General features: G+C 33.1%; 1 protein-coding gene across 1 annotated transcript in view; it reads right to left on the reverse strand.

Annotated features, from left to right (window-relative positions):
• f (forked) overlaps positions 1 to 27,582 on the reverse strand; it is a gene marked incomplete in the record, with an annotated part of 203,433 nt that overhangs the window by 122,045 nt on the left and 53,806 nt on the right. Inside the window, 1 exon segment of the mRNA XM_067049240.1 lies at positions 21,278 to 21,433. Within this exon segment, the coding sequence (XP_066905341.1) occupies positions 21,278 to 21,433 (156 nt within the window).

A 27,582-nucleotide genomic window follows, 5' to 3' on the forward strand; every position in this document is an offset into this window, starting at 1 on the left:
TCTTTGATTTCTGACATCTCTTATTATTTCATCTTATCTATTGTCTTTATTATTTTTATTTTTATCGTTATTTATATTTTTATTTTACCTTTATTTTTATTTTATTTATATACGATACATCACGAGGAGGCCCCTCACCTCCGGACTCAAAATAGCTCCTTTTTAGAATGGATAGCTCATATGTAAAATTAAATATAACAGGTAACCTTAAAATACCAAAGGTAGTAAAAGGTAAGACTCAACACGAATTACTTTCTCTTTTTCACAGTAATGCACTTACTAATTCACATTTTATTTCTGTTTTAGAGGGTTCGGGAAAAAAAAAAAAACTAATTAAGGGACAATTTCAGGGTTAAGAAAGCTTATCACAATTTTAATATTCTATCAACAAAATCGTTTTTATATATAAAATATATGTTTATTAAACTTATTTGTAAAAAATGTTTCGTTTATTTTTCATGACTCCAAAAATCGATAAGAGGAGTTTTGATAAAAGTTTATTACTCATGGCATAAGTGATGATAGATATGATGAGATTATATTACGTCAGGATTTTTTTTAAATTTATTTATTTTATACCAGAACAACCTGGGCCCTGTTTCATAATGAAAGCTAATAATATTAGTTAATAGTACAAGTGTAGAAACTTGTGTGGTAATAATACTAATAATTATTTTTTTCATGATAGGGATGACTATTAGTGATATTACAGGAATTAAAAAATACTAAAGTACAAGTATGTGTAATTGAATTAAGATAAATCTAAAAGACTAATAGTATTAGTTTGTACTTTATTATGAAACAGGGCCCTGGTGGGCCTATGAACGTTTCATTATATATTGTTCAGGAGTGAAAAAAACTATTTATGCAATCATTAATGTATCAGTAGCTCTAGGCTTGTAGTTTATGCAATCATAAATGTATCAGAAGCTCTAGGCGTGTAGTTTATGCAATCATAAATGTATCAGTAGCCCTAGGCTTGTAGTTTCTTTATATTAATGACGTCACAATATCAAATGTGCTTCTTCATCCGTCATCGTAATTCTAGTTTTGTGTATTGCTAATTTCTTAATTAATAATTTTTAATTACGTCTCACCTTATAATATTTCAAAATAACTGCTTTTCCGACTATTTATTTTAGCATTGGAGCGGGTGGCTTAGTAATAAGGCTCTCTTCGATTCTTGTTAAACTCCAAAACCCTTAATTGGGTAAAAATCTGGCAGTCGAGCGTAATTCTGACCAAATCAGGTACTTGCAGAACCGTTAGTCTAGTAACAATTTTTATAATCAATTTTTATTATTGAAATTTTAGAGGTATTGGATTTCTTCCAAGCCTATCTCTTAGGAAGTGTAATGTTCCGCAAAAAAAAAAAAAAAAATAATAATGCTTGAGGAAGACTTTGTAGGTTTACATTTTTTATCTCTAATTGATGCTGCTCGGACCCATGGTTTATGTTGCTCGGGACACATGGTAAATGCTGCTCGGGACCCCTAAGTGTTGCTGCTCGGGACACAAGGTAAATGCTGCTCGGACCCATGGTTTATGTTGCTCGGGACACATGGTAAATGCTGCTCGGGCCCCATGATTGGTATTCATGTCAAAGCTGATTGTCTAATTGGCCCATTGTATTGTTTGTTTTTTAAATTTACAACCATTTACCCTTTAAATGTATTTATTTAAATGACAACGACCATTAATAATATAAATTTACCAAGGCATTGTCCTAATAATAATCTAATAATTGTTCAATAGAAAAATAGTCGTTAATAATTGGAGTCACTGGTTGTAAACACGTACATCCATCCCGCTTTTATTATACACAAGGAGACCCGGCAATGCTTTGCCATTACTAGATTTGAGGGTATATATGAATACAATCCAAAGTTTGATATTTTATTTAGTTAAAGTTTAATATTCGCATACACTACACTTTAATATTTTTATGTTTTGGTTACGTAATTTATAATTACTCTTTCATTAAATTTCAAGTTCATAACTCATACTAGCTGGAAACATGAAAAACTTTTGCAATGTCAAATTATTTGTTAATTAACATGTTTTACCTTTAAGCAGCAGTCACTAACCATAACTTAATATCAACATTATCTCTGAACAATACAAATCTCCTAAACAGATTCTTTTGACAGTTAATGAAATTAGTCTTAAAAAGCCAGTAGTGAGATAAATTGCAATTCATAAGAAAATTCAGTTACTATATTTCACATCCGAACGCCTTACAATAACATATCAATTGATTTTCTTAACCTGTATTTTTGTTTGTGATTTTCAATCATTGTAGTGGCATCACCAAATGAAGCAATTTGAAATCATGTTGCACAAAATGGAATAGGCCGAAAAACAATCATGTTGCAGAGAATGCAAGTGGCCCAACGACCAATCATGTTCCATTGAATGCAAGAGGTCCAACGACCAATCATGTTGCACAGAATGCAAGAGGCCCAACAAACAATCTTGTTGCACAGAATGCAAGAGGCCCAATGAATACAAATTTGATATTTTACCGGCAACTTATGTAAAAGAAAAATCCCTGAGAGTTTAAAAATGATTTTAAAATTTGAATAATCCTACCCAGGTTAGTATTTAGAAAATACACATGGAGCTATGAAACTAAAGAACAAATATTTCTTAAACTACTACTTGTCTAATTTAGATGATTTTAGTTTTGTATTGTTCAGAATTTTATTATCTTTCGAATGTGTGGGTATAATCTTTGTAGGAGATGAATCGTTTTTGGAATTTTTGAGAAACTAATTTCTATTTTATATATTAGAAACAATTTTTTAATCATTTAAGAATGGTAGAGGAACGCTGTGGCTTAAGTTTATGTTAGGAACATTCTAAAAAAAAAAAAAAAAAAAAAATGATCGATAAAGCTTGTGAAACAAAATTTAAGAGAAATGTTTTTTTATTAAATTATTTAGTTAATAATGTTTTTTCGGTGATATAGGACTTATCCTACCTGGTAATTGCTCGATCAGATTGTTCTCCCATACTTGCAGAAAGGTAACTGCAGCCAACAAAAAAATTGCATGCCGTCCTCCCGGTTGTTTGTTCCCTGAGACGTGTACATGAATATTTTTCTATAATTTGCACCTTACGTTATAACAATCCTTTAGTAGTTTTAATTGAAGAATAGTTCATTGCTACGTTTGTTAGTTTTAGTGCTATACTTCTGAGAATTAATCATTTCATGTTGAGAATTTCAAGGTTTTTTTTTAATATTATTTACCAATATAATATTATTTATAGGAGACAAAGGGATAACTTGAACTTATTTTAAACTGTCAAAAAAATGTATAAACAATTTTAAATAAAGCATTGAGGTATAATTCGTTAGAAGCTCCTCAGGGAGGAATTAATACATAGTTAGGAAAGTTAATGTTAGGTAATATAGTATAAGTCATAAAATGGCCGAAATCGTTCAAATGCTTTACACTCTTTGGGACCAGGATGGAAATGATTTTGTCCGCAATGGACCTAATGGAATAGTTTAACCACATCTGTGCTTTGTATTATTTAAAAAAACACAATAATTGTTTGTAATGAAAAAGTTACAACACCGTTCAGTTTTGAGAAGAGAATATATTAACTTTGGATTTAAAATTGTTCAATTGTTCCCTGAATGAAACGGAAACATCCAGATTTGTCGCATTAAGGAGCTAGACGATTATTGTTAAGGCAGCGCTGGGACATGTTAGCAATCGGATTTCGATATCGATAGTTTGCTTCCGATATCATTATCCCATCCCTACCACAGCCAGCTTCAAGTGTTAATTTAACTCCTAGTGGCCTCAATTATTTATTATCAAGATGTCGAAAAAGAACAAACCTTTCTCACTTAATACATAATATAACCTTTTAATTCTAAAAAGTTCCTACGCTTCGAAAAATACATTTTGTCGGATACCCCTTTTCACTTAAAACCTAACATTTTTTATTTATACGTGCCGGACTCGAAAGCGTATTAACATTGTATTTTAAAAAAGTTCTTTTTCTATCAAATTTATAGTTATTTTCATAAGTTTTATCTGAATATATAAGTTTATCCATTTTGAAATCTTTATTCAATTCTCGGACATTCCATGAAATTATTTTGAATTAGACATCAGTCAAACAACAATGAGAATCTCGCCCATGTGGATTTGTTTACAAGTAGGATTGGATTAATGAGATTCCAAGATAGACAGTAGTAACAGCTTCCTCGAGGTGGAATCGGATCAGAGAAGAATTGCAAGAGCTGATAAAATAGCAATAGCGGTTCTATATTAATATGGTTATGGATTAATAAATGTTGATCCTTAAACGATTCGATCGGGAGATAAAAATAGACGAGATTACAGAATGACACAACACTACTAGTATAGTATCCTCTACACCGCAATTGTCTAAACTAAATTAAGTTAGTTAAGCAATGATTTTTGTTTTGTTTTATATGTGGGTTCCTCCATGTATGTGGGTTCCTCCAGGTATGTGGGTTCCTCCATGTATGTGGGTTCCTCCAGGTATGTGGGGTTCCTCCATGTATGTGGGTTCCTCCAGGTATGTGGGTTCCTCCAGGTATGTGGGTTCCTCCATGTATGTAGGTTCCTCTATGTTTCTACAGAGAAAAAAGAAGACTAATTTTTCTTTGTTTTCGTCGACCTTTTATTAATGGCAGTCATTTTTCTTCAGCTGTATGGTCCAATTGCAGTATTTGTAAGCATTTGTGGTTTCGCTGATATTTCATGAGCTACATGACAAAAATATTCAGGCTCAAAAACTCGTTTTTGATCAAATATGTATGAACCTGCAAGTAGGTTTCTGTGATTTTTACTTCGGATGTTTTTCTCCCTGTCCATTTTTAAATTATATTTATAGAAAATTGATAATTAAGTATTGCAGATGTATTACAGCCCGTGACACGTGTTCTTTTTAAATTATATCAATAGGAAATATTATGATTTTAAGATTAAGATTTTAATTTTAATTTCTTAAAAAATTGTTATCACTTATTCATTAAAAAAAGCACAAAATAAAAGTTAAATAAGAAGTATTCACTCCAAGCTACTAAACAAATAAAGCATAGCTGGTCCTATCTTTCATATCAATTTAAAAGTGATGATAGACAACATTTATTATTTATCAATATGAAATGACGAGAGACATTTTTGAAATTGTCATTAGAGCAACAAATAATATTTTCAAAACCATTATTTTCATGATTTTGTATTAATATTTATGGCATCATTCTATCCTGATAGTGTGGGGGGGGGGGGCGTATATTATTAGAAGCTCTGTTGGTTAGTTTTATAGTCTTTATTTTTATCACGCCTAAGTCCTTAAAAGAAAATTACAATGAATTCTCCATTCATGGATAAACCACCATTGTCTCCTGTTTTAGGAAAATCGAAAAATAAAATGATTTATTTAATTTAAAGGCCTACGAATAATTTATTCGTCTTGAAAACGGATTGATTCCGAAATTGAAAAGTGTCTAAGTTTTATTTACAGCTGATTTAATGAACCAATGTGATTAATATCGAAAGAGATTGTTAAAACAAACCAACAATGGTTTACTAGTGTGGTGAGTGATTGAGAAATATTCTTACTGAATGTCATTCTGGTGTTGATTGATGGCATTGATTGATGATACAGCAGTAGGAACCGAGTGCAGATAGGGAGAATGAATTGATTTATCTCAGTCGAGAAAGTCCATGTTTGCTCGCTCTCAACCATTTCTCCAACGAAATGTGCTTCGTGTTACGCTCGCAGTTTGTAAACATTATTTTTTCAAAGTGAAACTGAGCGATGATTTGAATCCAAAAGTAGCTGACTGGAAGTATTACGTAATGCATTAGCTCTACCTGGAAGGATTGCAGCCGAATGGTACCTGACTACCACCGCTACTCCTGAAGAGCATGAAGAAGTGCCTTCGACATCCTGAGATGTCCTCTACTGTTACGTAAGGAGTTTTTTCCTCTATAGCGGACTCACTGCGGACCGTTCTCGATCTTGTTGCCTGCTCACCTCTGACTCCGTCAATTGTTCAGTTCATCAACTCTCCTTTAACTCTCATTTACACTTAATCAATAATCCGCTACTGCCGATCCTCTAAAACACTTAGCTCTTTATTACGTTCACTAAGCTATTTATGAAATATACACCTTTCGAGGTTCCCAGGGTCCAAATCAAAAGTCTCCCAGAATGGCCTGTGCTGGAAAACGAAAAGTACGAAATAGAAATAACATATTTAAGAAAGGTGTCTAGTCTGGGATGTGACAGCAATGTATAGTCTGGGATGTGACAGTAATGTATAGTCTGGGATATGACAGCAATGTTTAAGACAGATGTGTAGTCTGGTATGTGACAGCAAACTTTAAGACAGATGTATAGTCTGGGATGGACAGCAACATTAAGGCGGGTATATAGGCTGGGATGTGACAGTAATTTTAAGACAGGGGTATATAGTCTGGGATATGACAGCAATGTTTAAGACAGATGTGTAGTCTGGTATGTGACAGCAAACTTTAAGACAGATGTATAGTCTGGGATGTGACAGCAATATTTAAGACAGATGTATAGTGTGGGATGTAACAGCATGTATAGTGTGGGATGTAACAGCAACTTTAAGGCGGGTATATAGTCTGGGATATGACAGCAATGTTTAAGACAGATGTGTAGTCTGGTATGTGACAGCAAACTTTAAGACAGATGTATAGTCTGGGATGAGACAGCAATATTTAAGACAGATGTATAGTGTGGGATGTAACAGCAACTTTAAGGCGGGTATATAGTCTAGGATGTGACAGCAATGTTTAAGACAGATGTATAATCTGGGATGTGACAGCAATGTTTAAGACAGATGTATAGTGTGGGATGTAATAGCAACTTTAAGGTGGGTATATAGTCTGGGATGTGACAGCAACATTAAGGCGGGTATATAGGCTGGGATGTGACAGCAATTTTAAGACAGATGTATAATCTGGGATGTGTCAGCAATGTTTAAGACAGATGTATAGTGTGGGATGTGACAGCAATGTTTAAGACAGATGTATAGTGTGGGATGTAACAGCAACATTAAGGTGGGTATATAGGCTGGGATGTGACATCAATGTTTAAGACAGATGTATAATCTGGGATGTGACAGCAATATTTTAGTTGAAATGGACTCACCACTTGCGTCACACTATTGAATGGACTCACCGCTAGCGTCATTCTATAGAATAATTTTTCCCATTTTTACGATTCTTTCAAAAATGGCCTTGATGATTTGGATTATACTTAGTATATCAAATTATAAAATTAAACCTAGTTCAATATCCCATAGATGTTATTTTAGTTGAAATATTGTTCAATATCCGATAGATGTTATTTTGGTTGAAATATTGTTATTTTGGTTGAAATATTGTTCAATATCCGATAGATGTTATTTTAGTTGAAATATTGTTGAATATCCGATAGATGTTATTTTGGTTGAAATATTGTTCAATATCCGATAGATGTTATTTTAGTTGAAATATTGTTCAATATCCGATAGATGTTATTTTAGTTGAAATATTGTTGAATATCCGATAGATGTTATTTTGGTTGAAATATTCCGATAGAGCTTTAATGTGGATTTATTAAATAATCTGTCTCTAAGAGTATCTCTGATTTTGTATATTTGAAAACAGTAGCCACCTCTTAATCTTACACATTGATACTAGTCATTAAAAACGGATAAATATATACTATGAAAAGATTCCATTATTAACTTAAGGAGGTTGGAGGATAGCATGTTTTTAGAGGTTTAAAACACCTTTCATATCTGCACAAGATGTTTTCTGTTTTTTTTTTTAAATTTTGATAAAAGGTGACAATACGTGAAGTAAGAGTTGGGACTGAGGGTATTATATTGTTAACTACAAAGGTTGACATCAAGTGAAGTCAGAGTTCGGACTAAGAGTATTATATTACAACTACAAAGGTTTACATCACGTGAAGTCAGAGTTCGGACTAAAAGTATTATATTACTAACTACAAAGTTCGGTTTGAGAGTATTGTATTACCAACTACAAAGTCCTGACTGAGAGTATTATATTACTAATTACAAAGATTGACATCACGTGAAGTCAGAGTTCGGACTAAGAGTATTATATTACTAACTACATAGTTCGGTTTGAGAGTATTGTATTACCAACTACAAAGTTTGAACTGAGAGTATTATATTACCAACTATAAAGCCATTCAGAATTATTTGTCTGGCAGAAACTTAACTTTGTAATATCGTCTTATCGCGTAAATCGGTAAATTGTGGTAAATCGGAATACCAAAAACTCGATGAAACTATGTACTCTTCGAAGTAATTTTATATATGTATAATCCTGCATGTTCTTCTGCACAAGAAATCTTATTGATTAGATAATTACCGATTTTTCAATGTTAATAATTTTTTGTTTGAGGATTTAATCTAAGGACGAGCCGTTGTTGAAAACTAGCTATATCTAGGAAGTATTAAGCGAAAGTAATGGACACACTTAGATAAAATTGATACAACAGCCATCTTATCTTTAACTTACCTCCGAATTTGGGCGGAATCGGAAAAACAATTTTCGAAATTTAGCTGGGCCGTGGAAACTTGGTTTTTCGAAGAGTGTAGTTGACGCAATCTGATAAAATCCGATCAAATCCAAATCTAATATCCATATTACCAAACCTAATAAAGTCCGATCCGGAATCCAATGAAATCCCTTAAAAGTTTATAAACTTGGATTAAAGGTTCGATCAATTATGCACGATCTCAAATTTGACTATAGACGAACTGACAAGGAACAAAAAACGAAAAATGTGAATTAAAATTATCGATTTTGAAGACATAAATAATAGTGCTTTCCTTTATCGGCAACTACAGTAAGCAGAGGAGCTGTTAATTCATACAATAATTAAAAAATATATAGCCTTAAGATAAAAAATTTTCTGTAGTCAAATTGGTGTTTGGGTATAATTGATCAAACCAATAATCAGATATTGATAAAATTTTGATGAATTGATATCTTATTGTTCCTAGCAATATATGATAAGATTCTATCCAGCGCCGCCCATAGCTCAGTGGTTTAGACACAGTCTTACCAATTGATGTCTATTGGCGGTCCCGGTTCGAATCCGGCCTGGGGCGTTGACTTTTTTCATTGAGTGGCGGTCCCTTAAAATGAAGAACTTTGACCCCCAACCATGGTTAGGCAGTATAGGACTCCAATTGGAGTTTTGGCCGAAAAAAAATAAATAAAAAGATTCTATCCATTGCTTTAGGTTACACTTGCGCTTAGTCACCTTCATATTGGTCCTAGCCCGATATGATAAGATTCAATCCACTGCTTTAGCTTACTCATGCACTTAGGCACCCTCTTATTGGTCCTAGCAAGATATGATAAGATTCAATCCGCTGCTTTAGCTTACTCATGCACTTAGGCACCTTCTTATTGGTCCTAGCCCGATATTATAAGATTCTATCCAGGTGCGTTATCAAAATCAATTCATATTTATCGATTTGTTGAACTTACTATGGAATTCTTACTCATCGACATGATTTAAACTATTGGGACTGACTTGGAGCTCTTGAAGCCCTGACTCACTCTCAAATATCGTTTTATCTTTTAATGAGCGAATTAACTCAGAACAATCCAGTTATCTCTTAATGGCTTAATTATTTCTTATCTTCCCGAGCACTGTTGTTTCGCATGTTCTCATCGCTTTTCGAGGAAATTTCTTCCAAGTCGCTTTTTAGGACAGACACGTCAATACTTGATTCGTCATCATGGATTCAGCAAATATCTGACAGTTAGTCTAGTCTTGTAGCACTAGAATTCTATAGCTGATTCGGTATGAATTAAAGCTAATGATGGGTTCACTCAGCCTCCTAAAATTAAATGAGTAGATATCTAAAATGAATAATAAAAAAGGTCTCGGCGCGCTCAAAATAAACTATTTATTATGAGCCAACGTTTGGTCTCCATCAAGACAAAAAATGATACAAGTAACTTGTAAGAGTAAAAAAATGATATGTAATTAGTTCAAATTTATTTAAAAAATGGACTAAATAAATTTTCATATGAATTTCTTTTATTAGTATTAATTTATTAATTGTAAATTCGTATCATTATTATTCACATCGTAAATTTTTTCATTAATTTTAATTTTATTTAGTATTTAGTTGTATTTTGTGAATTGATTTATTAGTTTTATCTCTATAAATGATTGCACATTATACTGCCCTAGCTTATAATATTATTATTGCACATTATACTGCCCTAGCTTATAATATTATTATTGCACATTATACTACCCTAGCTTATAATATTATTATTGCACATTATACTGCCCTAGCTTATGAACCGTGGAAGCCTCCACAGCGCCCCAATAACCAAAACTGTAACTAACTCATATTTCATTTATATCTATCATTTCAATATGTTATTTTGGCACCGACCGATAGATGTAGTCGGATAGATGATAAAGGAATTATAATGTTCTAATTACATTTTAAAGGCTCTAAATGAAAGGAATTACAAAGGCCTAAATACATTTTAAAGGCTTAAAATGAAAGGACTTATAAAGGTCTAAATACATTTTAAAGTCTCAAAATAAAAGAAATTATGAAGGCCTAAAACATTTTAAAGGCTCAAAATGAAAGGAATTATAATGTTCTAAATACATTTTTAAGGCTCAATGTGAAAGGAATTATAATGCTCTAAATACATTTTAAAGGCTCAATATGAAAGGAATTATAATGCTCTAAATACATATTAAGGCTCAATATGAAAGGAATTATAATGCTCTAAATACATATTAAAGACTCAATATGAAAGGAATTATAATGCTCTAAATACATATTAAAGGCTCAATATGAAAGGAATTATAATGCTCTAAATACATATTAAAGGCTCAAGATGATAGGATTTGCTGATTAGTCCCTGGAACGTTACTTTGGATTTTGTGTTCAATAGTGTTAATTTTATCAGGTTTATTGTTTTTTGGTCTACTCCATATCCCCTTAGTATTCTCATCATAGGCTTTCCTGAAGTCGACGAAGGAGATGTAGAGGTTTTTTGGTCTCACCATACAATATTTTATCAGTTATTTAAGGCTTAGAATCTGTTATCTATTATTATTATTGTTTGTCCCTCGCCGAGTCAGACTTCCCTCGTCTAATGGAGGAGGAGAATTATCCCTTCTTCAAGGAATTCATGGTCGGCACACTTTACGTCAGGAAGGGCTCGACCACCCGGAATTGGCGTGCCACCAAGACAAGGAGATGTAATTAAAGAAGCAGACGCAAAATGAGACCAGAAGGGCTGATCCAGCCAGCGAGCTGGAGGAGGCACCCGGACGGATGCAGGTGGATAAGGTGTAGCCCCATCCAAAAGGCACTCACTTGAGCGCAAGGCTGCAATAAATAGTAAAGGCAATTATTGGTGGCAGTGGCCCCCGTATGCCAGAAATGGCTAGGAAGGGGGATAAAATAAAAATTAAAAGAGAACAGAGAGGGAGAAGCAAAAACGGGTTGCCAGTCAAAACCTCGGTGTTCTTTTTTTATTTGAAGAGTACTTATATGCGAAAATAAGGTAGATATTTTTGTGTATATATTGTTATTTTATTTTAAATTTCTGTTATTTATATTTTTTATGTTTGTTAAAGATGAATAAAGTGTGAAAATTATATTAATTAATGGTAAAAAATGAAGAAAAGATTTTAAAAATCATGCATTACTATTCTATATTTTACTTACACTGTACTATGCCTATACATTACACTCGTAAGAAAAAAAATGTTTTAGTTTGGTATAAGCTTGCTGTGTAGTTGGGTATAAGTATTCTGTGTAACTAGGTATAAGTATGCTGTGTAACTAGCTATAAGTATGCTGTGTTTTTAGGAATCCATTACAGTTGGCTAACTCAACGTTTTTTTTCTTATAGAGTTTTACTCTCTCTGTATTACCGTATTTTAGTGTAATTTTATTTGGAAACAAAAATATATAAGAACAATGTTAACTATTGTAGTTGTTGAGGTTGATAATTAACAACTGCCAAGGTGTAAACTTGACATTCGCTGGTAGTACCATCACTATCAGCCATTGTGCTGACTGTACTGCCCACGACCTAATTCTATGACTGCGACAGTAGTTTTCATGCTTACATAACCGTAGAAACGGGCCTTTACATTAAACATTCTTAAAATAATGATTATAGAGTTTAGTTTGTTATAATATTTAGGTACGAGCGGAGATTTAAAAAAAATACATGAATTTAAGCATAGTGCACCTACCCGCTTAAATGCAGTTATTGACCTGCACCAGTGGGGACTTGATATTCAACACCGGCTACAATTGCTTGGAAATAACCGACAATAATGTTACTACTTCCTTGAAGATCATCTTACACTATTACTACACCGCTTCCTACAACTAAACTAGCGTGTAAGCATTACGTGAACTCGTACAGTACTGGCTGTCCACTGTCCAGGCTGTACGTGCCGTAGTTGTTCTGTTCTAATGTGACAGTAGAGCGCGCGTGTACGCCGAGCCTTTGGCCATGTTACGATGTTCTTACATAACAAAACACAGCTAATAATTGTTCTCTAGGAGATTTCCATATCTTAATTGTGTAGCTTACAGTCGAACTGACCCTTAGTGGATTGTAGCGCTGCAGATTTAATGTAATATCGCTGGGTTGGACCCCTGGAAGTACTGGCTGTTATTTTGTATTGGACGTATTGTGAAGGTGGTAGCATCGCCTGTGGTTGCTTTTTAACAAATAGGATAACTTTTGGACTGTCTGCCGAGGGGTCTGGCATGAGAAGAGTTTCCTTCTCCGTTCTATGCTACCATTTTCAAAATTCTTTCAGTACACTTCAAAAATAAAGATTTTTATTTATTGATACAATAATTAATCCAAATTGATAAATAATTCTGATTGGCTCTTGGAGCCTAAAGGTAAAAAAATCACATAATTTTTTTATATTATTGTTTTCTGTCGTTGCGATGGGTTTCAAGGTTATCATATACCAATAAATGTTTCAGGGTTACATGGTACCAATAGATTTGTTTATCATATACCAATAAATGTTTCAGGGCTACATGGTACCAATAGATTTGTTTCATATCGTAGAATAAGAGATCAATATTACTTATTGCAAATGAATTTATATTACCAAAAAAGTACAAAAACCAAAAAGAGTACCTAAATATTCATATAAATTAAAAATGATTCAAATTGATTATTTGAGGATTTTTTTTATCGATATAACTTTTATATCGATTATAAGTTATAGTTATAGATAAAGTTTAATAAAAAAAAATTTAGTAGGTCCCTTATTACATATATGCTTCAATTGATATGATATAACTAATGATGATAATGACAATTTATACGTAAATGTTTAATTTTAACTAAATACAATAATTGGTATAGAACTTTCAATTGTGTTAATTAAAACTATAAACTATATCTATACTCAAATCTTAAAATAGGGAAGCATTTACCTAAAAAATAATCAGTCTTTTAATTTCTATTCGCTCTATTCACAGAATAAAAATATTTTGTAATGAACTAATGAGAACTATGTGCCAGTGGAAGAGGAACGCTGAGTTAACTGAACAGTTACAGTTAGCCATCAAGGTCAGAACCACCTGCTAGCTGAGGAGAACGAAAGAGGTCCTCTTCAAGAGAAAGTGCTTCTGCAGGTCCCGTTCCTTCGCCTCTACTGCTACTCTGTATCTTGTATCTTCTATATATCATATCGATTCAATATCTTCAACTACTTCAGTGTATAAGGTGATAATAAACTTCACCTTTTCGAAGAATAACTGTCGATAACTACGTATCGTCACTAAAGATACCTAAGAACTCCATACAACATAAAGCGAGAACATTTATCTACATCGGATACTGTGTCGCATTTCTTAAAGTTTAGAAGATTTTAGGTTAAATAAGGTTAATAAGAGTTATTAAGTAAAAATAGATTTTTCTTTATTTTTAATTTTGCATTATTGCAATACTTTCATATCTAGATAATTAAGAAAAGAAAATTATTTAAAGGTCCTATGTAAAAACTAAGTCTTGGAAAATGGTCCATGCAGTAGGAACCAAAATGGTGCATGCAGTAGGAACCAAAATGGTCCATGCAGTAGGAACCAAAATGGTCCATGCAGTAGGAACCAAAATGGTCGATGCAGTAGGAACCTGAAATTAGATATTTAGAGCGGGTATATAGGAACTGATAGGGGCAGCAACTTTCACCATTGGAAGTCCCAGTTTATAAATATATTTCTCACATATTTCCTATTTTCTTTGAAAACAGCTCTAATGATTATCATTAAACTCGTCAATGTAGTCAACGTAGTCAATGTAGAATTAAATGGTTTTCAATATTAGCTAGGTCTTACCCACATTGAATTAGTCTGGCAGGGCTTAAATGGTGAATTTTTACAAAATAATAAGAAGTCTCTTTCATTTTATCTAAAAAAAGGAGAACAATTTTTTTTAGGGAGAAAACAGGAAAAATTGGGGCGTCCTGCCGGTTTAGTACAAAAATAAGGATAACTTTCTACGAACCCAGCAATATACTACAAATTGGCGTAGGGGCATATGTGAGGCATAGCACCCCACCAGGATATTTTAAAAGATATCTTTCCCATTAGAGATATCTATCCATACTACCTATACCTCTGGCTAAAGGAAAAGCAATTCAGAAGAAATGTGTTATGATTATAAATAAGTAAAAAAATGACTCAGTGTACTTTGTCTCTTACATTCATTATATAATTATATAGTTATTATACATGATAATACGTCTTAAAAAAATAATCAAATTTTAATTGTTTTTTATATTCATATAAACTGAAACACGCGACATATAGCTTTATTTTTCCAGCAAAATAATCGATTTTTTTGTGGTAACTGTCATTTTATCGATTTACTGGGAATCGTTATTCCTATTTCATAATCGACTCGAATCATTGCAATAAGCTGCCTTTTCTTCCTCAGTCGCTAAGAATACCTTTCCTAATCAGCTGTGACTTTGTGACGTGTTACCTCGGTACCGAAATTAACGGTTAGACAATCCGACAAAAAAGATATAATTATTTACAATATTCTAAATTGTAGGAGATTATGTGAAGTTTTTTTATTATTTGACCACATCGTGATGTGTACACCGTTGGTTGTTTTTTAGCTCATGTTTCACTTCAACTCAAAACACTTCAACGTTTTGATATAAATTGGTTGTGGTTTTTGTACATATGTTTATCCGTCCTGAACTCCCCTTATGCAATATAGCTTGTGAATTTTTAATTCAAAGATATATTTATTAAAGAATCGTTGAGCGAATAATTTTATATCTTAGAGATTTTGTCTGTTATTAATTGTGGTTGGAAATGGGATGTAAATGCTAAGCTTTCATTGTAAACTGGGTTAGATCTTTTCAACACTGACTCCTGGAAATAAATAGCTCTAGTATTTCAGAAATTAGAAAGATTTTCAAAGGATAAGACTTATCCTCGAACCCAAGGCCTGGATGTGTTGCCTGACTACGGGAGTATTTCTTCTATTGACTGATCTTGATAAAGGAGTGTTTTCAGTTTCCAAGTTCAGTTTTATATTTTGCTTATCTTAATTTAATTATCATCTTATTAGCTCTATTCCCTTTGCAGTCTCAGTAAATATTTTGCCGTCTTCTTATTTAAATCCAAGGACTAGTACATTGCCAAGAGGACTACTATATATGCTATATCCTTAAAGATTAATTAAAGTATTTTATTATTTTGTACGTAATAGAACATTCTGAAATTCTGATTTATTTTACTTTTACACCTCCTCCCCTTTTTTTGATATTCCAATATCCCGGTAGAAGGCATCATTCAAAATATTTCAAGACGTTCTCCATAATGTAAATCTTATATAGTTTATTATAGGCCATTCCCTGAATTTATGTAGAATAGAATTGTTGGGAAGCATTGACAAAGCCGGCATCCTTAAATGATTTAAACCTAAAGGAATTCCCTGACGAAGGCACTTGTGGTTATCTCATGCTTTTATTTGCTTTTACATTTTTTTCAAGCCCGTGCAATGATAACTGCTACGTAAACCGAATCATCTACCAATTTTTGTAGCAGTATTTCAGGAGATGATTTTAGTTTCTGAAGATAATCATTTTGGGAAGACCTATGCTTGGACATTTTCTTCAGTAAAAAAAAAAAAACTTCCAGAAAAAAAAGTTTAGCCCTAATTACTACAGTTAAAACAATTTTAAAGATAGATTTAATACATAAAAGGCATAGCTCCATCTCTTGAATAAGATTAGAACTAACGATTGGAGCTCCTGATTAGTTTGAAAAAAAAGAAATAATTGTTATATATAATTTAGTTTCTTGTTAGAAACTTTTTTGCTTATTAATTCTAATAGAAAATATCGTATGTATCATTTGATGTAAACAGTAGAAGAATAATTGAAATAATGGCTCCAAGATGCCCGACCCAGCCGCCGGGTTACGGGTTGAACATAATTATAAGGGCTCTAAGAGGCCCGACCCAGCCGCCGGGTTACGGGTTCAACATAATTATAAGGGCTCTAAAAGGCCCAACCCAGCTGCTCGGGTTATGGGTTCAACATAATTATAAGGGCTCTAAGATGTCCAACCCAGCTGCCCGGGTTATGGGTTCAACATAATTATAAGGGCTCTAAGAGGCCCGATCCAGACGCCGGGTTACGGGTTCAACATAATTATAAGGGCTCTAAGAGGCCCGACCCAGCTGCCCGGGTTATGGGTTCAACATAATTATAAGGGCTCTAAGAGGCCCGACCCAGCCGCCGGGTTATGGGTTCAACATAATTATAAGGGCTCTAAGATGTCCAACCCAGCTGCCCGGGTTATGGGTTCAACATAATTATAAGGGTTCCAAGAGGCCTGACCCAGCTGCCCAGTTAATTTAATTAAATGACATTAATATTATGATATATTAGCTAGAATGACAAGAAAGGAGATAATTATATGTTATATATAGGTTATATTTATCAGGTAAATAGTTGTGAAGTATATATGATATTTAGTGTTCTTACAACAACATGTTATGGGTTTTGTTGATTTTGATTTTATAGCAACCTGAAGAAGGAGAATTTTCTGGAAACGTTGTTCCTGATTATATGAAATAAATTATTTTATTTGAAAAAGGAAGAATTGTGTCATTCACCAAATCCAGTTTAAGTCAAAGACTCTTCCAGTATAAGATCATAAAGTTTACAATGTAATAATTAATATTATATATATTTCAGCCATTTAGTCACTTATCCTTTCACCCTAGCTAAATCCTTCCTAATTTACCTATTATTGTTATTTCTCTGTTTTATCCCATCACCTTTAGGTTTACCGTAAATCCTATTAGTCTCTGGGGATCCTATAGTTTGGGGGTTTCGATGTCAGGAAGCCAGGCTGGTTCACAAACCACAGGCATTTCAACATCTTTTCTCATAGTTGATATGTTGTCGTTAACATCTACTCTCATGAAAATATTTTCGATAATGTTCTATCAGCTTGTTAATACAAGTATTAAGTAATCTTGGCAAAATGGTCTGCGGGTTTATGTGTGAACAACATAGCTCTAGAAAGAAAAGTTTATGGAACTGAAATTACAGAAACATTTAATGGAGGATGTTACTGCAACATTTTGATAAAATAGACTTGGCGGGAGTACTACTTTAATAAGGGATCTTTTTTTTTTTTAATATTTATTTATTGCTTTTTATAACTGTACATTATAATACATGGGGGGGGGGGGGGTGATCTTACAGCGACATTTTGATAAATGTTAATTACTCTAATACTTATTTTTTTCATAGTAGGGAGGACTATTAGTGATATTACAGGAGTTAAAAAGTACTAAAGAACAACTATTATAAAAGTCAGTGTAATTGTACTAAGGTAAATCGTCAAGACCAGTAGTATTAGTTTGTACTTTATTATGAAACCGGGCCCAGATCACTATATCAATATACAATCAATAGATATTTAATATTAGCTAGGTTTTATCTTCATCTAATTTATTCAACACGACTTAAATCCAGTATTATCGAAATATCTTCCTCTAAAGTAATGATAATATTGTTTATTTAAATACGAGTATTTAAATAAAATTTATTGTTTGAACTTTTCGCCTCCCAGTGAGATAAGTGAAAGTTTTGTGCTGTGATGATGTAACTGTATTAATTTTATAACCCTCCTTAGATATTGTGCCCTGTGATGATGTATTGTATTAATTTTATAACTCTCCTTAGATATCTTGTGCTGTGATGATGTAATTGTATTAATTTTATAACCCTCCTTAGATATCTTGTGCTGTGATGATGTAATTGTATTAATTTTATAACTATCCTTAGATATCTTGAGCTGTGGTGATGTAATTGTATTAATTTTATAACCCTCCTTAGATATCTTGTGCTATGGTGATGTAATTGTATTAATTTTATAACTATCCTTAGATATCTTGAGCTGTGGTGATGTAATTGTATTAATTTTATAATCCTCCTTAGATATCTTGTGCTGTGATGATGTAATTGTATTAATTTTATAACCCTTCTTAGATATTTTACTGTAGGAAATTTTCAAATTGTATAAACCATCTTGGACAATGATCAAGACATAGTCCAGTTTATTTATTGTTTCATTATTCATAACAATGTAACTTTAAAATCGTTGTTGTGTTACATGTATTTTGTTATTTATTTCATTAATTTTTATTTCGGAAAATAACATGGTTGCCTTTGGTTATAAGTTGTTATTGATCGAGTAACATGATTACTGTTTGAGTATTAGTCTAGTGTTTTGTTATTGTGTAGTGATTGAATCGCTCTAGCGCTAATATCGAGTGACATTGAAGGAGCACGTGAGTGTGTTATCCAATAGCAGGAGTTCATATTAGCTGGAAACTAGGTTATCTCCAAGATCGATACTGCTTCATTACGATAATCGAGAGATTGAACTAGTGCACTTCTACTGAATAATATAATTGTAGGGATTGGTGATTTACCATGGTAACATAGTTGATCACCTTCTATGTTACCATGTTATCTTGGTGGATCACCTTCTATGTTACCATGTTAACATGGTTTACCACCTTCTATGTTACGGTGTGGGTTTTATGCTGGATTAACATTCATTCCAGTAAATTTTTGCCATCTTTGAATAATATAGTCACCTAAACTGCATGTAAATATATCTCACTTTGATAAATAGATGAAGAAATAAACTATGTATAAAGGAGTTTTTTTTAAAGATATAAATATAATTCTTTCAATAAGGAAGGGTCTACCAATTTTTTTTTCACTGGTGTACTACATTTCTAGGTTATTTGCCTGGTGGTGGGCTTCAGTGTAATATTATTGCTTACTAGAACACGGTTTAGTTACAAAAATGATTCTTCACTATTTTACGTTGATCTCGCTGGATATGATACTACTTACTGTACTGCTTCGAATATGAATGCTAACGTGGTAGTCAAACGGTTTACACCATGCCAATTACTACGATAGTTGCTGTAGTGGCTGTGAAGTTACTAAACTACTGTAATATATACCGTCACTTGTACTTGTACCACAGGATAGTAAGTGTTTTCATGACAGTAGCTTCACCACCGATATATTTTGAGCCCGATAGGTTGAGGCACAATCTTCGTTGAGACATTGCTTATAGGTTGAGGCACAATCTTCGTTGAGACATAGCCCGATAGGTTGAGGCACAATCTCCGTTGAGACATTGCTTATAGGTTGAGGCACAATCTTCGTTGAGACATTGCTTATAGGTTGAGGCACAATCTCCGTTGAGACATAGCCCGATAGGTTGAGGCACAATCTCCGTTGAGACATTGCTTATAGGTTGAGGCACAATCTTCGTTGAGACATTGCTTATAGGTTGAGGCACAATCTTCGTTGAGACATAGCCCGATAGGTTGAGGCACAATCTCCGTTGAGACATAGCCCGATAGGTTGAGGCACAATCTCCGTTGAGACATTGCTTATAGGTTGAGGCACAATCTTCGTTGAGACATAGCCCGATAGGTTGAGGCACAATCTTCGTTGAGACATAGCCCGATAGGTTGAGGCACAATCATTGTGATCATTGGTATTGTCACAGATTTCGCTCACAGAAGGGTTTTTAGAAATTAGAACACATGTTTTCAAAACGGCTCGTCCTGTTTGGCCCAAACTTTAAGGATGTTCGGTGTACTCCTCAGACGCTGGACAATGGTTAAGCAATGCTGACTGGATAAATATATAAATAAGTCAATTGCTATACCGATATATAATGGAGAAGATATTACTGAATAGCGATAGAGTTATCCACATAACGAGATGGTTGTCGATATAATTGTATTCATACATCGAGTCGAGTCACGCCCCTTTCCAAGCGACCACTTTCGCTGGGATATGGGCCTCGGAGCAGAAAGTGCCATGATGGTGACAGAAATAGATGCATTCTAAGGGGGAGAGGTTCCCAGAGGAGTATTGTCTCCTCCCCCGAAAGACTCCTTAATCATCCATCGCTATCGGGGAGTCCTTTGACCTATCTTCACCTCATCGTCTTGCATCTCCATTAATGTGACCCAATTGTGCGTTTTTTATGGTTACTTTATTTCATGGGGGCTATTTTTTTTTTTTTTTTTTAAACTGCGTACTGGGTACGGATCTGTCCTTATGTTATCTGTTGATATGTTCCGACAAATCCTGCCCTCTATGTTCAGATCTGTCCTCTTATGTTCCAACCTATCCTGTCTATGTTCCATCCTAAAGTTGGCTAGAAAAAGCTTTCAATATTAAACCAACTTTAATCTGAATCCTCACACTTCCTAACTTGCCTCAGCACCTATTTTTCTAGCCATACACTTCTGGTTACTTGGATATATATATATATAAAACACAAACAATTGAAAACTTATTTATTACTTTCGGCCAGATTTTCTAGCCTTAATGAGGGCTAAGAACAAAAGACAAGATAACAATCGTAGTGAATAAAAAGAAAATTATATAGTGATTATAAAGTAAGAGAATTATAGATACAAATAGTACTGAATGACATTAGACATAAATGTAGCCTAAGTAATATAGAAAGATAAAGGCTCTATGAGAAGAGTAATTTTAAAGTTAAGCAAGATGAAAGAACAATTTCTAAAATACTTGATGATGGCCTGTACAGCCTGTGCCTGATGGAGCGGTGGTTTAGGTTAGTAAGGAACACATATAGAGTACTCACGTGAGCCCAGTCCTGGTGTCGACCAGCAGCCTGGCGCAGTCCAAGCAGCCCCGGGCCGCCGCGTAGTGCAGTGCCAGGGCCCCGTTCGGGCTCGTCTCGATCGAGGGCATCTCCGACTCCCACAGCAGCCACCGCACTACTGAAGATTTACCTTCTCTGAAATTGATAACCAATATTATAAATCTTAATAATATATATACTATAACCTTAATATTGTAAGCTACTAATCCATACCTCCATATCTCTAAAAGGCCTAAATTATTCGATTTTATAAGAAAAAAATCAGCTATCTTATACTACATTCCGCTGAGAATTGATTGACAATAAGAAGCCAAATGTACACCAAGTGACAATGAGAAAAAAAATCAATCTTTTTACAGATAAAGATAAAGATATACAATGCGACGAAGAAGATTATTAAACTGCGTTTAGCTTTATTCTTCCTTAGTTGAGATCAATTATTAACTATCAGCAAATAATATTCTTGACAGTGATATGATAATGTTCTATTGTTTGGCATAATACCTCATTCATATTAAATTTGAAACATATTGGAATAAAATCAGCATTGATGAGTTTCAAATCCTAAAAGCATAACTATATTTGTTACACAGAGGAGTTTTCTAAAAAGAAAATTCAAGTATTTTGGAGAAATTATAATTGAAGAAGATCTCGAAGATTGAATTATACTCACTGAAAGAAGACGGAGATGGTGAGAGCAGATCATATTTGATCGCTAACAGATATCACAAAAAAATAAAAAGTGAATCCTCCAAGTAAATAATTTACGGATTGAAACAGAAGAGGGCATGGAAGCACGGAGCTGTTTTCGATTCGCCATGAAGCTCTATACAGCCTCTCCTCATTTCTAAAGAAAGCGTTATGTCGGAATTATGTAAGACTCTAGCGGGGACTGGGTTAGTGTGCACGGCCAGGTTGCGAGGACCCCACCCGCGGGTCCCATAACTCCCTTATACAACCACCATATTATCATTTCTGATATCTGTCTTCCTTTTAATGTTACCTCCTCTCTTTGGCCCCAATGTAGCAAAATTTACCCATGATTCAGTTTCTAAAACTAAAATTAGTTTATTATAACAGAATTGGTAAAAATTCTATTGGCCATCTTTATCTTATCCCTAAGGGACTACTGGAGGAGGGGGCCATCTCACCATCCTCAAGGCCAATCTTAAATATACATGTACACCTCGCATCCAATCCTTTACAAACTTTTGGCAGGCTATTCATTCCAGGTCATTAATTTCAATCAAATAACCCTGTTTTGTTACTTTCCCATTAAATTTTAAAACTTTTAATTACAGGTTGACTTAATACTATTATCACAAAATATGTTTTAAAAAATTATCCTTGCCGATACGTTGGACAGTTACAGAAATAATAAATATTGTTTTCAGACTTAACTTTGATGTAAATTGTTTTATTAAAACAATAAAACCAGTATCAAAGAAGTGAAAAGATGATATACAAACATTGACGTTCACATTCATTAGCCTCATGGATTACCGAAAAAAAAATGAAATCTAATCATTCAAAATTTAAAATTGGGGAGAAGTTGGAAGTGGTTTGTTGATATGATCTGTTAGTTTATCAGAGACAAGGGCTAATCTAATGGTCAAAGAAGCTTTCTTATTATTTATTACGAATCCAAAGAGCAATGTAGAGAGGACCCCTACTGTTCCATATATTAGCGCCAGTTGAACTCATGCTGCGATTGAAATCAGTTTGGCTTTAGAATTCCGTGTAGGTATCTATCTTCTATCTGTTTATCATTCTTTGGTACTAAAACTGTCCCTCCATTCTCTCCTAATACTGAAAATAACTAACCAATCAATGTTTTACAAATTACGTCGGGCTGATGTGATGTGATTACCACGAAAGAGATAAAGAAGGATCTAAAAATGAAACAGAAAAGATTCTGGAATAGTGAATGCTAAATGTCTGTTGTTTGAATGGTGGAGAATGATATCTCGATGAATGATATGAATGAAATGACATCTCTAATAATTAAGATCATGCCACATAATGTCAATAACATTATAGGGAATTGATAGTATACTAAATAAATATCAATTTTTAGAAGGCATATATCCACAAGAATGTCGTTATCACTAAGAAAGTTTTGTATACTTTTCGTTTTGACCTTTTTAATGTATTTATTATTCATATATAATATATTAAAATAAGTTTATTAATTAAAAGTTCGGGGATGATGAGAAAGTAAGACGCAGTGTCAATATCTCCCGCGTCGTAGTTGGAATCCACCTCTGTCAGATAATTAATTATGCTTCTAAATCAGTTGTGAGTTAATACTGTGGGTTCGGGAGCTCTTCTGTGGCCCACCAAGTTTCTAAATAGGGGGTACGCTAAATTGAGGAAAAACATGTTGAACGTGGTTGTGAAAAACTAACCTCATTGCACAACTTTTGTTCTAGGAACGCACTAAGGTTGCTTCCAAAGTACTTAACGGGATGAAGTGGCATGTAAATTATATTTTTTATTTTCCGAAATTTAAAAATAATGAATAAATGTTCGTATTAAAAATTAAATTATAGCGAGCACATGTAATAAGAACCGACTCGTTATAGCTTTGTGACGGAGGACTGTACAAACAATTGTAGTTGTATATGTTGAGGTTGAAGAGCGTATATCTTGTTCAGGTGAGCGGCTAGTTAGTTAAATGATGTATTGAAGTATGACGAAATAAATGTGATGTATTAAACAACATTCCTTTCGAGTTGCCATCGTTGCTGCAACATGTAACTACGAGTAACTATGTTATAGGGGCGGGTAAATAAAAAGGCTGCAAATAATTACATACTAGTGATATATTCTGATATCTGATGGCTTTCGCATATGTTGAGATGAGTTTTAGATCGAAAGTCGATATGTGAAAAATTATTCTGGAAGGATCTGAGATAGATAGATCAAGTGTTTATTGAAGATGTTGATCTATAATCCTATTGTTGCTATAACAGCTATTTTACAGGAGATCATTTCAAATTTATAAATAAAAATAAAAAAAAATTTTGTAGTAGAATTTTAGTTGGTGATAAAACCTTTTGAGAAGTCGAGGTGTTTTTATTTTTTGATAGAATAGAAAACTCCTTAATTATTACAAAAAGATCTATATCTTTATAAATGACCTAGCCATTGGTGAATCAAGCTTTTAATCTCCCTACCCTTTGAGGCGCCCCGGGACCATCCAGGGGTGACCTGTCACTTTCCTGCTAAATAGAAAAACCAGAATTAGCAAAGCGGTCTTGGAGAAAAACCTATTTACAGATATTTTTTTAATAATTTATTTATTGTTATTTACAACTGTATACATATATACACATCAAGTAAATTTGCTGTAAGTGATACAAACATGTCGAGAATCTACCCATTGATAGAGCTCCAAAAACATTTCTAGAGGAGAAGATCTCGAGTCCATTTTCTTTTCAGACGCCTAGAAGGATTATTAGGTAGTGAAGGAGAAGGCAGGCTAGAAACGAGTTAGTGGGAAGTTTATTATGGAAGAGTTGGTATCTGGTTCTGGCCCAATCGGCAACATATAGGACTGATTTTTTAAATCTGATTTTTGGATTCTACGTTTCTCGAAACATATTTCTTCAAATTTTAAAAATGGGAGATTTTTTTAGATGTTCTTAGTAGTGTAGCAACTATGCTATCGATGTATTTATCGAGGGTTGTAATATAAGTCAGTAATAATTTTAGTATTATGATAACATCTTATGTATGGTTGTTTTTGATATAACATTATCTTAGTCTTTTCAATATGAACATTCCCTTTGTAATTTATTTGAACCACTTTCTGACTCAAACTAATTCCCAAATTCCCCGCCCTCCCAATAAATAACGAGAACCCCTGCTTTTCACAATCTTAATTTCAATGAACCACCCCTATTAGCAGAAATCGAAGACGATATACTCACGAGCTTATAAAATGTTAAGAGTGAATCTCTAATAAATAGGTAGAGATGTGATTTTTATGTTTTCACATATTGTTTCTACAACTACTTTATAAATCTTCTCGCTTCTAAATCTTGTGATAGTTTTAACAATTTTAACCCAATCCTATTTTACATATTTAAAAAAAAAAAATATTTTACATATTTTTCTACATTCCGCAGCTTTTACATATTTTTTTATTAGTGCATATTTGTCTTTTCAACTGAACTTTTCTTTTTTTTATCTAAACATTATTTATTATAAATTATAAAATAAATAAATCATTAATAAACATGACAGTGGATATATGTCTTTCTCATTATTGTCCGGAAGCTTAACACGAACAGTTGAGCTGGGCAGTACAACTTTATGTAATAAGATATATACTATTATGATACATGAGTAATTTAATTAGATCTTCAATTACAATTGTCATTACTTATTATAAGTTCTGAATAAATTACATTTCTCATTATTTTTAATTACTCTAAGATAAACGTTATCGTAATCGTCCAAAACACCATCAATTAGTGGTTTTGAAAAATATTTACACAATTACAGTAATTGTGTAAAGTAATTGCAGTTATTCTACTAAATTACTGTAAATGTAATTGAGATTCTCAATTACAATTACTTCTTGAACCTTGGTAGTTGCAATTACAATTACTTCTTGAACCTTGGTACCTGCATTTACAATTACACATAATTTTACTTATATGTGAGTTCAATTATTTGAACATATTTCTTCATTAGGAGAAATCCTAAAAATTAAAATAATTCGATACGCAAGCGTGCAATATAAAATTTATTTACATCAATTTTACTTGTATATAGTTGAATGCAGTTGTAAATATCAATAAATAAATTTAAAAAATTATCAACTTATTTCCAGCATTTTTGAAAACATGTAAATAAACTGTGATATATTAATAAATCTGTATAGACAGAACACATACACGACGTATGTCGGTCCCAATCTTAAACTGGATATCATTTTTATATTTTGGAGTAAATAAGATTTTTTCCGTTTTGGTGTTATTTATTTGTTATGAGAATTAAAATTACAAATTAAAATTAAAACAATACAGGTGTTTTATAATTACTAGCAATTCCAAGGGGAAAATATAACAATTACATGATAATTTAATTAGTAATTGTAATTAATTAATTATGAGAGATAGTTGATTGTGGATGACTTTTACGAGAAGATGGTTGGGGGTGGGTTCAAAATAAAACACAAATTAACTTATTTAATCGTGCCAACGTTAAATAAGTTCTTTCAACTTATTTGTGTTTCATTTTGACCGCACCCCCAACCATCTTCTCCTCGTAATTATAATTACTTTTTGCCCAATTAAGATAAACATGCACTTATCATTTTGTTGTAGGGATTTTATTGTTTTTAAGAATTTTATAGGTTGTGGCACGATCTTTCGGTTCTGGGACACAACCGCCGACTATTTGTTTAAACAGTTATACTAATAGTAACAATAATTAACGTGGATACATCCTTCATTAATATGTATGTGACTATTCAGTTTGAAAGTATATATATAGCAGTAGTTTACATAAGGCAAGGTAGGTGGCGATATACGCAGTGTTATATTGAATGTATCATTGCATAACCCCCCACCATCATGGATCCCTTTATCAATATACCCTGTTCTCGAGGAATGTCCTACTCGATTCATGTAATAATAAACATGGTGGCGTAGAGATTTGTAAGGTCTGCCGATATGGAACATATTTTCTTCACAACTTCCCTTCATTCCAGATCTCATATTTATTTCCTTTTTTTTTTATATATATATTATGTGTAGAAATATTTATAAATGTGCCTAGCCTTGATGTGTTGGTTCAATAAATAAAATTAAAATGTAAATTTTAAGTATATTTGAATATAAATATGTACAATAATAATCTCAAAAAAAATCTCTTGTGCGATGCCCCCCCCCCCTACCAGCAGACCTACATTCCCGCGTTTAGTGTAGGTTTCTGGGCTGCTCTTGAAATCATTGCCATTTTGGATATTTGCCACAAAACAAAAGACAAGCATAGTGACGAGGGCTGGCAAAGATTACTAACAAAAATTCGTATTTTATTATTTCTTGAGGCGGGAATAACAATTACAATTTTTTAATACAACAGTGAATATCGGGAATGATTTTTAGTCGCTGGTTTCGGATTTTCCTGTCGAAATCAGATTTATCTATTTTTCTTACATAGTTAGTTATTCATAAAATTCTTTAATATTTTATATAAGTTAACTGTGATAAGTTTTTATCACTACACAGTTTTATATTACAAAAGGCGGCAATAAAGTGATTCAAAAG

This window comes from Halyomorpha halys, unplaced genomic scaffold, assembly GCF_000696795.3.
Source record: "Halyomorpha halys isolate HHAL.00 unplaced genomic scaffold, Hhal_1.1 Scaffold229.1, whole genome shotgun sequence".
In the NCBI taxonomy this organism is placed as follows: Eukaryota; Metazoa; Arthropoda; class Insecta; order Hemiptera; family Pentatomidae; genus Halyomorpha; species Halyomorpha halys.